This window comes from Passer domesticus, chromosome 2 (genome assembly GCF_036417665.1).
Source record: "Passer domesticus isolate bPasDom1 chromosome 2, bPasDom1.hap1, whole genome shotgun sequence".
NCBI lineage: Eukaryota > Metazoa > Chordata > Aves > Passeriformes > Passeridae > Passer > Passer domesticus.
This window is the reverse complement of record NC_087475.1, coordinates 7839945-7853142: the sequence shown is the minus strand read 5'-3', so window position 1 is coordinate 7853142 and position 13198 is coordinate 7839945. Positions and strand designations below refer to the sequence as shown.

Sequence of the window (13198 nt, the reverse complement as noted above, 5' to 3'; positions counted from 1 at the left end):
GCACACATCATAGATTAAAGTGAACATTAATTACATTTCAGCCAGGCTCTGTATGCTCCCTGTGGTAGAAAACACATTACTTTGTGCAATTAGCTACAATATTTTCATCACAGAAACCCATCCTGTTCACAATGCTGCCTCCTTTCAGCAACCTTGAAAATCTAAGTTCTACAGGGATCATACCAAAGGTGGTTTCTTGTAGAGTAGAATGAACTGGCTCATTCTTCACTGTCCTCTGCAGAAAGCTTTTCCATGCAATAGTAACAGACTTACAGCAGGACAAAATGTGTGCCCTAGTCATGGCTTTCTTTTTGCTGGGAGTTTCTATTTTCCAGAAAATAACTCTGTCCTCTCAGCCCAGGAACCCAACCTCCAAGAATTTCACTCAGCAATAAGCATAAACATATAAATTAATTTTTTTTAATAATTAAAAAAAGTAAAATGCCACAACATATGTAACTTGCAGCTTTTCCAGAGTTTTGGATACTTTTATGTCAGTCTCACTCCTCAGCATCAACAATTATTCTGCATTTCCTAGAAAGAAAATTGAAGCTGACATCTTGTTCTTGACAAGATAAACAATCCAAACTGATGTATTAACAAAACTTGATATAACAATCATACACTGACATTATAGCTAATAAACAGAATATTACTACTTATCAAAATCACAAGTTTTGATTTAAATTTTGCATGCTAGAACACAAAAGCTATGAAGAGAATACCCACAAGTTGAGTTGCAATCAGTTCACCAGCTTTTGCAGAGTCAAGACTTTTTGTCTTCTGCCTGTACAAAGGGAGCTCATCTCTTCTGATACTTAAAGCAGACAGCCCAAAGCCTAATCCACAATCAGGCAGTCGAGACAAAACAACAAACTCTTCTCTTCTGACTAGTTTTTCAGATGTGCAGAAATTATTTTTTAACCATTTCCTGTAAGAGGAGTGAGAATACTGTCCCAATGCAACCCCCATTCAATGTCACACTGAAAAATTTAGATATGTCACAAGTAGCAGAAAGTCAGCCTCACCTCCTGGTCTGATCTTGAATGTAATAAAGATGGAATCAGTAACTATTTTATCTACCCAAACCTTGAAGTTTCCATGAGGCAAATGAGAAACTCCCTAAAACAAGAGCTACTGAAGTGCTAGAGCAGAAAACCCCCTGATCATTCAACACAAATACACATTTTGTGGAGATCCAGTTGCAATTCAGACCAGATACTGGGCTGCCAACCTCAAATATTAAACCCCCACACCGAAACATCTAAAAATAATCATTACAGTATGTCCTTATATATTTGACTTTCTCAACAGTTTAAGCACAGGGAACACAGTGATATTAGAGGGTTGTTTTTTTATCACTTCTAGGTTTTTGGACCATCTAAAAAATTCTGCAGCATTTACTAACAAAGCAGGTTTTTGCTTTGTTACCTCCCACAGCTCTCTGTCCTGGCTCTCCATCCACCCAAGAGTTTTTATGTGCTCAGAGACTGAAAGAAATTCATTACCCACTAAGTAAGTAATACTCACAAGCAGCAGTATTAAAGAATGGCTAAAATTAAAGGGCCAATTAGATAAATGCTAGATCACTCCTTCTTCTGCCACTTCTGTTTCACATCTCCTTTTCCATGCAAAATATTGTAACATTCCCATGGGTGCCTCTTTTCCTGGGATTCTAAGCTCTCAAGGAAACACATCCCTGAAGCTAATAACTCCTACTGGAAAACACAGAGTAGCAAGGTCACAACAGAGGCTTTATCTTCAACTTTGTTTAAAGACATTTTACTCTTTCCAACCCTCTGTTCTCCACTGTTAAGGACTGTGCATGAAGTTCATTTTTACCATTTCAGCATCCCAGCATAATTCTACAGAACATGTTACAGTTCCATCCCGTATCAAAGTCTAAAGCATCTTTCAGACTGTACTTTGTGCCTGCTAGAGCATTTCAGGCTACAGCCCTCCACAGCCTCAAATCTTTTTCTGTGATACACTCTCTGTAGAAGAGGAGCATAATCAACATCTGCATGCCAGTTCCTCACCCAGTGAAATGCTGAGCAATGCAAACAAAATTAATTCAACAAAAGGGTTCAGGAAGCAGTTTATCAGCTAAAATCAAGATTCCCTGACAGAGTGTTCACAGAAGACAGTCTGTGAACAGAAGAAGCAGAACATTAATTTTGTCTGAGCAAGTGTTTGTTTCTGTCATGCCCCAAAACTGGCAGCTGCCAACACTGCAGCTTGTTACTGGAAGCACTCAGACTATCAGTAACCCTGACAAGGGTTATGTAGATTTGAAATACTCAATTCCCCTGTGCATATTCCCATTCAAGCAACACATGAATAATCATTCCAGTAAAAAATGTTGCAGTAGCAACTGGACCCTAAATTTCAATTTTAAGTTTGATCACTCACAAGACAGAACAGAAATACATACTCTTCAAATTTTAGAGGAACTTTTATCTGCAAAAAGCAGGTCAACTGTACCTTGTTTTCATAAGTCATTTATATTCCTACATATTCATAATGTGTCTTTTAGAACAGAGTGACACTTGGAGCTACCTGTATCAGAAATAAACAAAAAACCAGATTTTCTTACACCTTTACCTACTACATGTAAGAGAAAATGATGCCAGCTAAACCCAGACAGCCCTATGCAATTTCAGCTTTTACTTGAAGCTGCTTTTTTTTTTGTTTTTTAATCATTCCTCATCTGGGCTTCTTCACTTGTTTTGTTATAAACCAAAATGTAACTTTTTGGAGGTAAGAATAGAGGAGAGAAGCTCAACTGGGCAGAACCATTTTTCTCTGAGCATTAGTTCAGTTCCCACTGCATGTGACTGGCAAACAAGTGTGCTGTGGGGAGTGAGAATGACAAACTGCACTGCACAAACCCTGAAATCCTGGCACACCAGTGAAGCTAAATGCCAATTGGAGAATGTTTAATATGTATTAACAGGTTGTTAATGACCACATTTCTGAGGCACAGAAGGTAATATCTGTTTTTTAGGGGTCAGTACCTTGCTATGGGAGAAGGAGATACATGAACGTATCTACTTCAAGAACTGATAGAATAAAATTCCTGACCCTTCAGTGGTTTTACAGACAACAAATTGCCTGTCAGACAGGCAGAGCTGCCAGAACAGCATCTCAGTAAAACACAAATGATGAAGGTTTATTTTACTGGGGAAGAACATAAATGACAGGTGAGAGATATGGTTCCCTTTAGTCAAGGTGGAACCCTGAAATGATTTTAGGCTCCTTTGAGAAGGAAAACCCAACCCCCAGCCACAGCTAAAGACTGTGCATGTATTGTCTTTGTAGTGATCCAAAGGGTAAAAAGGATCCCAGAAATCCTCTTCATTGCCTTCACAGGGTCTGCCAGTGGCAATGTGGTGACACGAGAGCTGTAAGGAAAGCACACAGCCCTTCTCCTGTGTCACCAGCAGGGAGAGATGCCCTGTGGCATTAGACATTACCAGTCAATATTTTATCAAGAATATCTTCCACTGACATAATTTGTATGCTTGGAAACATGAGGGGAACCAGAAGGTTCAGGTGAAGAACACTGAAAAGGTTTTTCATCCTGCTACGTAGTAAAGTGTTGGCATATTTGTTGTTCATCTTTTGATCAAAACCTTAAAAAGGGAAAATATATCCAAGCTTAAATTCTCTCAAAAGTTTATAATGCTGTAGCAAAACTGCAGGCAGTCATGAACTGTGTGGAAATCACACAAGTTCAGTCTGAAACAAAGACTACACAAATCCCTGCAGCTCCACACACTGATACAGTGAAAAACAGATTCAAGGACACATTTCTGCTTACATTGCTTCAGACCCCACAGATATTCAGTAATATCTGACTTGCATATTCTATTTCTTTCCAAGGGTTGAAGTTTCTACCTTCAGTGTACATGAGCTACAAAAACAATGTTAGCTCTGTTGTAGAACATATTCCTTTTTAGCAGAGATTATCAAGTGCTATGCATTTACTCTGTAAAATCAAAGCCTTAACACATCAGAGGCAAAAGAGCCAAAGAAAGGACTATATCTGTACAAAATAAACTCCAGGGTGTGTGCATTTCTTCCCCCACAACTGACTTTTTGAATTGTGCCTCTGGATTTGCTTCAGTTACAAAAATATTTTTATTTATTTTTTTATTTCAAGTTGTCTCACAGAAGTACTGATAATGAATGGTTATGCTACTCCTCAAAATCACAGCAGACATTATTTTCTTCTATTTAATTTCAGGTCTCCCTAAATGCCTCATTCATGCATGATGAACCCAGACTCTGGTGTCTGACAGCATTTTATTTCCTTACAAAGTAGGACTCTAACCTAGTAATTTGTCTCCTATTTTAAGGAAAACCATATTAATAGTCATCATAAAAATGTTATTGACTGCAGAAGCTGCAGTTCTCCACAAGTGACAGCAGATGTTGAAGACATGCCAGACAGTACACAGACGTAACCAGACTTTATTCTGTTCACACTGCAAATGTTTTAACATCTTTTGCAAAGATGAAATATGCCAAATTAGGATGAGATAAAGGTACTGATTTGCACATGCCAGTACCAACAAAACCAGCACAGCAGTTGGAAAACCAATACAATACAATCCAAAGGTCCCATTAAAAAAAAATAAAACGCTCTCACTCTGGAATGTACCAGTAGTAGTACTGGGAAAAACTTGGGCTTAGAACATTACTTATCAAGGTACTCTGATATATTACTGACTTGAAGGACACAAAAATCCCATTATTTCAACAACAGAGTCATTTTTTACTGCATTGGATATAATTGAAGCTGATCTTAACAAAACCAAGGCAAAGCACATTTTAGAGATGACACCATGCAGCTGATTAGATAAAAGTGAATGTAAAAGACATTGAGGTGCTGGGGGGAGTTTAGATAAAGGCACTGGTAAAAGTTCTGGAACAGATGTCTAAACAGGGGGAGCAGAGAACTTGGGGTGTTTAGTCTGGAGAAAAGGAGGCTCAGAGGAGAGAGACCTTATCACTCTTTACAATTCACTCAGAGGAGGAGCAACCTGGGGGTTGATCTCCTCTCCCAAGTAACAAGGAATAGGTCAAGAGCAAATAGCCTTAAGTTGTGCTAGGGAAGGTTTTAGATTAGATATTAGTGAAAATTTTCATCAAAAGGGTTATCAAGCTCTGGAACAGGCTGCCTGGTGAAGGGGTGCACTTGGCAGTGCTGGGTTTACAGCTGGACTTGATGACCTTAAATATTTTTTCCATCCTCAATGATTCAATATGCACCAGGAAAAAAGACTCGCTCAGTACAGAAGGGCTTTTTGGAGAGGTTTGTTCCATGGAAAACACCTTGTTACAGCCCACAGAATAAGCTTTGCTCCTGTCTTTCCTCCACCTTTCAATATGGACTAATAACCAAGAACAGGAACTAACAGAGTTGGGTTAGGCCTGAATGGGCTTCATTCCCAAACCTGTTGGCCAAAGTACCTTGTCAGGGTTGGATCATCACCCTGAAGAGAAAATACTAATGACCACAAACCTCATTCCAGGGAGATACAGAACCCATAAAACCAGTTAAATCCACAATAACTATGAAGAACACAGCTCCTCCTCTGCTTTGTGATGTGGAGCACACCTTGCACTGGGAGGTGCTAATGCTGGGATTCACAACTATTTTTGTTTCTTTCTAGTCACATGAATTTTCTGCAAGAATATTCTGAGAATAAAAATACACTGCAATGAGATCACCAGCACCTAGAACAGTCAACATGCCCAGCCAGGTACCTGAAGGACTGGAAGAAAGAAGCAGAGAGGACTGACTGAATTCAGAGACAGAGGCAGAGCTCACTGGGCTGTTTATACATTGCCTTTGGGTTTTTTGAATGCAAACTAAGTGCAGACTGAAGTATCACTCCAAAGTTCAGCTCCCAGCACTAAGAAGCTGAAGCATTATTAAAGATTTGCAGCCCAGGTGCTGCAGCATTTCTTTATTTTTGTCCTTTCTCAGAGCAGATCCCAAGCTCTAGAAGAAATAATAAACCTAAGAATCTGAAGGTATATAAGGAAAAAACCCCAAACACAACAGGTAGGCCTTATGGTTAAAAAGAAACTTGAACTACACACAATGCAAGAAGTGAAGAAAATTTAGAAAGTTAAATATGAAATTGATTCTCTTTATCCCAAGACAATATCAGTGAAGTTAATTAAATATTCCACAAGTGTCAGGAATACAATGCTACTGTTCTTTGATGTATCAGGGCCCAGTAACTTAAAAACAGACTGAAATAATGGGAATTTTTAGTTTCACGTAAAAAAGAAGTCTGTGGATTTTGGAGTAAGAGATGTTGGTGCACACAGACACAATGACACACACACCTTGTACACAGGGGACATGACACCAGGCCAAGAAGAATGGACTAAGTACTAAAATTCCCATTTAAAGTGCATTATCAAGCTGAATTTCCCTTGAGGATTCACCAGATCAGTATCAAGCTTATAAATACTCAAAATGAGAGAATATTAGTTAAAAAGAAAACAGGTTAAGCATAACAAAGTAACTCTCACAGCGTCATGAAAACTGAGCCAGAATTTTGCACTGTTGATAAGTGGCGGATACATAAATTTCTCAAAAATTACTCTCAATTAATACAAAAGTAACTGTTGGCTCATATTTGTATTAGCCTTGGGTTTAGGAGACCCATTCAACTATCAGGATTACATATTATAAAAATGTGGAACAACGCTTTGTGCACTGAAGACTAAATATAAAATAAATCCCCCATTTAATTTGTAAGGCAGAGGAACAGGAAGAACAAGAAAACAGTGAGAGGATGCTGAGTGGCAAAGTGATCCACCTATCCCAGCAGCAGAGAAAATGAAATGCAAAGGTATGATGGAAGATGAAAATGGAAAGCATTTTAGAGAATGATTATGAAATAATGCAGAAGGAATTCCAGGACAGCCTCTGCTTTTTGTGTTCTTTCAGACAGAGCTTCCAGAAAGTTACCTTTTGGAGAACAGAAGCACTGCACTGATCCAGCCCACCTGCAGAAGGAATTCTCCACAGTTCTCCCTAAGGCTTGGCCATTGTTCTGTCTCCACTGCTTGGGACAGGAGTTCCCACTGCAGTGTGGGACAGTCCCTCCCACTCCTGGGGCTGAGCACGCTGCCTCTGCTCTGGGATAAAAGCCAGATTTGATTCCCCAAATAGCAAGGTGCCTTCCTGCCAACATAGTTTCTTCTGGCTCTTTTGGTTTTTTTTAACAAATATTTTCCGTAAGTTTTTGTCTTACAATGATATGAAATAAAGGACAATTAAAAATATAAAAACAATGTGTTTTAAAAATGATAAAGTATTATTTCACTTAAGCATAACGTGTTCTGAGGGATTTTAAGCAAGATATCCATAACACACTTTGTGATCTGTTTTTGCAAAAGAGAAGCATTCAGGTTTCACAATATGTTCCCCCTATAAGTGTTAACAAAATCAGTATTCAAGAGGTTAAGGACCAATGTGCATCCAAAAAAACTCTAACTACACTATGCGATTCACATATAAAGTCATTTTCATTCAAATCAAAACACAGTAAAACTGTGAAAATATTTAAGCTTTTTATACACATCTGCTAGTTTTATTTTCTATATCATATAATAAATAATCCACCAGTGTGTTCATTATTAAAAATAAAAGAAAAAAAGGAAATGAAAGCAACCTGAAGAGAAAACTCAAAATGTTTTTTGCTTTCCCCACTCCCTTTTTAAAAATTATAAAGTATACATTATAATTGTTAAAGAATATACTTTGCTCGAAAAAGAGCAGATCAGGCATAAATGCATAGAGAGTTAGAAACACTGTCAAGCAGAGAACTATAGTATCAGCCATGCCTGGACACTGCTGAATAACTGCAACTTTTACAAAAGACATTCAAATTTACTGTGCCAACAGCCAGACTGGGAGGATAAACAGAACAAACCAAAATAAACCCAGCAGAAAGCTTTAGCCAACCATGTAAGAAGCTAAACTGAGGTTCCAACAACATTTCATTTTAGCAAAAGAGAAAATATGTTTCCTTAAAAGTCTGGACTTCAGGACCAAATCTGTTTGGATGACAGAGTTCAAAAGAAATCCTAAGGAAACTCTGAAGTGTGCACAGATGCAGGTTCCTGTGAAACACTGCCATGAGCAGCAAAGGATAACAGACACAGAAGTGAGATTCTCTTGAGAAATCAGCATGCCATAAATATATGCACTGTGAATATAAATTAAACTTGAAAAAGAAATAAGTGGCTGCACACATTGATATGATATAAATGTCCAGAGCAAAATTTATTTAACCTCATTTAGTTAAAACCATACGTGTGTAATGTGTTAAGCCAGTAAAAATAAAATAAACTTTCTTCAAAGCTTGTAACATTTCTATCACAGAAACAACAACACTTACCTCAACGATTCCATCTATGAAAATAATGTAACAAACTTTTAAAATTAACAGCCAAGAGACATCAGCCTAGAGAACTATCTCTGCCTTGGGACAGACAGATGCAGACAAAGCCAGCAGAGAGGCCCCAGTCACACAAAAGCTGATATTGTTCTCCTGCTGGGTGAAAATCTCACTTGTAAATTGAGGGACATCTGCATTCAGAGTCAGCCCAGGCAGGGCCCTGCAGAGGTGACCAAAGCACTCCACCCCACTGCAAAATGATTGCTCTGATCTCCTTCAGAGAGCAGCAGCTCCTGGGCTTCCATCCGAGCAGAATTCCTTTGGTGCACTGATAGAGGTGAAACATCATGGGTAAAACTCTCCCCCACTAAGCACAGCCTTGAAGCCCACTAGACTTTGCAAAACAAATAATAATTGAAGTAAAAGACCTCCAAAATTATTAACCTCTTCACAATTCTTTCCAACTCCTTTATCAGTACTGCTGACACAGGACAGCAGTGTCTCCCAGGATGGCTTTCATGAAGGTCAATAAAAAAGGATTTAATTCAAGCATTTGATTAGGCTTCTAAAAATCTGTCCATGGTAATAAAAAACTACTTTCACTACTTAAATTTAACTCTGTTTTTCCATAAAGTTATTTATATACTGTACTGCATTCTTTATCATCTAAATTGGAAACTGGAATGAAACAGTCTATAAAGCTTTATATAGTCATAAACCCAGACATTTCTAAGTGACACAGAGAAATGTCCTACAGCATTCACCAAAATTTTGATCCTCACATATTTAACAGAGCAAGAAAAAGGAAAAAAATCCATCCAAACCAAAGTTACTCTTTTACTGAAAAAAATCAATTATTAAACAATAATTTTTTAGGCAGTGAATATTTTTATACGGTTGTTTCTAGAAGGGCCTTTTCTTTACTCTCTGCAGTAAATACAATTAAGTTTTAATAATGAAATGTGAAACTTCTGTGCAGGAAAAAACCCACTCAACACAAATAACAGGATTCCATAAAATGATGGAAAAAGCACACAATGAAACTATTCCATAAACAACATCAGGATATGCTTCTGTATTGCAGAATGTGGCTGAGAGTGATTAACTACTTTCTGAGCAGTTGGCAACTTTTTTCCCCTTGTTTTGAACACCTTTGGCCACCAAGTAAATTGAAAGAGAGCCTTAAGACAGTTACCTAAACAAATTAATCAATTAAAAACAATGAATAGGTTGATGCCTTCTGTGGCCTTCAGAGGTGCCTGTCCTCATAACACCCAAGCTAATGAATTACTGAGAAAGAAGATTTCTATATTGTAATCTGAAAAAAACCCAGCACATGGGTAACTTGCACCCTTAACAAAACGATTGTTCTTTCCTTTTTGGCCTTCAGAAAAAGTTATTTCAGAGGCAAAATAAGGTATTTCAGCAGCAGGCATGATCTACCATCATGTGCTTAATCTAAAAATAAGGATAACTCTTGAGAAAGAGTAGGAACATGAGAACAAATTTAACTGTGGAAAATGGCCACAGAAGAGGAAGAGTAGCTTAATGCAAAGTGACAGCCACAACTTCACAACAGAATAGAAAATTCCCACTTAGTGGGATATAATGGTTTATGGGTTACTTGGTCTGGAGGCTTCAGTAATCCCAAATACTCTGAGGGGAATAAACAGCTTCCCTGACAGAACTTCATCCAAGCACAAGTGCTGATTTTTTCTGAGAAAGAAATTGGAATAGTATTGATACAAAACCAGAAATCAATCTCCCACATGCAAGTTACTGACACGAAAAAGTTACCCTTTCAAATAATACTGAAACTTGCTTCAGGCTTTAAAAGATGTATTTCAGGATACTGAACTCTTTCAGAATTTTATTTTGTATTTTTCTAACCAAAGCATCTTTGGGAGGATTCTATCATCTCCCTTCCACGTAGCATAATAAAACAAAAATGCTTTTTGATGGCATTTTGTTCTCACAGATATCTTTAGAAAGTGCAATTAAATGCATCCTTTTCTGTTTATGAGAACAACTGTGATGAAGAATGTGAAAATTGTACAAATTCACTGCTGTTTTTTCTTATTTGAAAAGCTACAACAGACCACCACAGCAATAACAGGTCATGAATGAAGTACTGGCAACCTGACTGGTACTGTCAGGAGCAGAAAAAAGCAAAAACATTGCAGAAGCATGAGTTAATGTCTGGCAGACCTGTCATCCCAAAAAAACACAGAAACTAAGGCCATGTGGTTTACCAAAGCCCAAGAAGTTATATGATAACACAATAATGGTTAATAAGTATCTAAAATCTTTCTGCATGAGTCACACAAGTATTTTGGTTCTTACTACACTCATATTATTCTACTCCTATCCAGATTTTTTATTTTTTGTTCATATTAACTGAGCACCTTTCTGTACTGCCATACAAAAAGTAATTTAATCATCTGGGACACAAGCTAGGTGAACTTAAATTGGGAAAAAAGATTCATATTTTAATGCAAACTGCAAAGATGAATTGTTGGAGATGCAATTCAGGGAAGTCATGAGCTCCTAGTCCCTTCCTCCTGTGTGCTTCATATAATTTTATCCAATGAGTGTTGACGTAAAATGCAGGAACGGTTATCAGAGAACAAAGATTAGAACTGCAGTGCTGTGCCAGGGCAATGCCATCCTCACTTAGCAGCCAGCTCCCCTCTCTGGATGCTGCAGCCCCAGGGGCAGCTGTGCTGTGGGGATGCTCTGCCAGCAGCTTTGTGTTCCCACACAGGCCAGCTCAGAACCCAGCAGCTGGGGCCACTTCCAGACTGGAATCCCTTGAACTTCAAGAATGCACAGAATTCAAGTGACTGATCAAACTGTAACGAGCGTACAAATAATTCACTACATTTTAAAGAGTTTGGACACCAAAGGACCCGTGGCACTGTTTATATTCAGCTCATGCTCCTGCAAAGCTGCACAGAGGAACCAGAGCATTCAAAGGTTTGCAGAAACTCTCCCAAGTCCCTCCAAACATCATCATCTACCTGCACATCAGACAGCTGGAATGACTCCTACTCCTGTGGCTCTTTCACTGGACACACCTTGTTAGATTTGTGATATTCACTGAGCTGTTCAGTTTAAGACATTGTACTAAAAAGATCATCATCCATGTGATCACACAAGCATTTGGGTTTGATCCAGGAGTGCATATTTTAAATTAATCTCATTATACCCACCTACCATTCTTTTTTTTTTCCACTGTACAGTGTTACCAGAGCACACTTACTCTCAAACAACATTCAAATAAAAGATGCTGTTCACCTACCAGTGGTTATTCAGCCCACAGGACTGCAGTACAACTGGCATAAAGTAAAAGCTCTCAGAACACACAGAACTGCCAGCCCTGGCTCCTCAGTGCCAGCTGCTTTGCTCTGCACATCTGCCACTGTGTCACAGCACCTGCCAAGGTGCCTCTGTGCATTTGGTTCCATCTGGAGTTTTTTCTCATTGCAAAGTGTAGATTGCTTTAGAAAAAGCTGGTCTTGCCTGAAAAGCAAGTCCTCTGTCTTCAACATGAAGTATCCACAAAGCCCAGAAAAAACATCATGGAAAGTATTTTTTCTGCTACTTTTTTTGACTTTTATTTGCGACCTCAGTGCTGTGCAGGTACAAAGCCACTGACAGCATGGTGTGCTTTAGAATTTGTCATTCAGTGAGTGTTTTGGCACTCCAGTAAGACACTGCTGCCTTATGGACCAGCAGCTCTCCAGAACCACAGAGAATACAGATTTTAGATGATTGATTCTACAACATATCATGTCCAAGTGTGGAAGAGAAATGAGCATACCTTGTTGCATCACACAAAAAATTTCATACTTATAAGACTCTCCCCAGAACTGGCCTAAGATTAGTAGATTTAATGTTAATAATAATACAGTATGTACAGTTATAAAGTTGCAATTCACGTTTAAAACAAAAATAAAATCTGGCCCTTATTAAAAAAATCTATTCTGATGAATTATTTTAAAGCAAACTTATTAACTAAAACCCTTAATCACTTATATATTCTAAAATACTCTAAATTACAGTCCCAAAAATATATTTTTTGCATAAAGTGCTGGATGATTCTTACATTCTACAACTAAAGAAATCAATTTTGGTATCAAACAAAAAAAGGTAATATGCTCAGCATAATACAAAATATTATCCAATGAACAACAGATGCAGGAACACATTCAAATTTTTATCACAGAAAACTTACATCTAGTAACGTGTGAAGATGCTGATCCTGGAAAACACTGTGAAGAAAATCTAAGTCTTTTTCACTGCAGTCTGTAAGTGCATGAATTTCTTCCAGGCTGTCCAGCACCTGTGAAACTGCTCCTATGGGGCAACAGACAGGGGAAAAAAAGAGAGAAAAAAAATCAATAAAGCAAAGGCTCATGGTAAACTGAACTTTGGAAAAAGAAACTTTCAATTCATCTGGTACAACTGGAATGGGAGCTTAAAGGAGCTGGAGTTTTAATAGGAAAACTCACAGAATAAATTCTGCATATATCAGAAGTGCTCACAGATAATGTAATTATACATTAGAAATGGCTTAACGGGAGAGAGGCTAAAACCTGATTTTATTAAGCTCAGTTTTGTTCTCTTTTAGCCTTGCTTTCAACAATGTCTTACAGAGCAACTTGGATTATTGGCCTGTCCTCACCATTCCTACCCCAATCTTCACTTTCTTTTTGAGCTGCTGGACAATTTCAAATACGTAATGTAAAATTCTGAAACATCAG

General features: G+C 38.1%; 1 protein-coding gene across 11 annotated transcripts in view; it reads right to left on the bottom strand.

The window, feature by feature from the left end:
* The window catches only part of CASK (calcium/calmodulin dependent serine protein kinase), a 188565-nt gene that overhangs the window by 41810 nt on the left and 133557 nt on the right, over positions 1-13198 (bottom strand). For all 11 annotated transcript variants that reach the window (XM_064407296.1, XM_064407299.1, XM_064407302.1 and 8 more), the window contains one exon: positions 12670-12791. In XM_064407296.1, coding sequence (XP_064263366.1) covers positions 12670-12791 — 122 coding nt within the window. The remainder of the gene's footprint in view (positions 1-12669; positions 12792-13198) is intronic.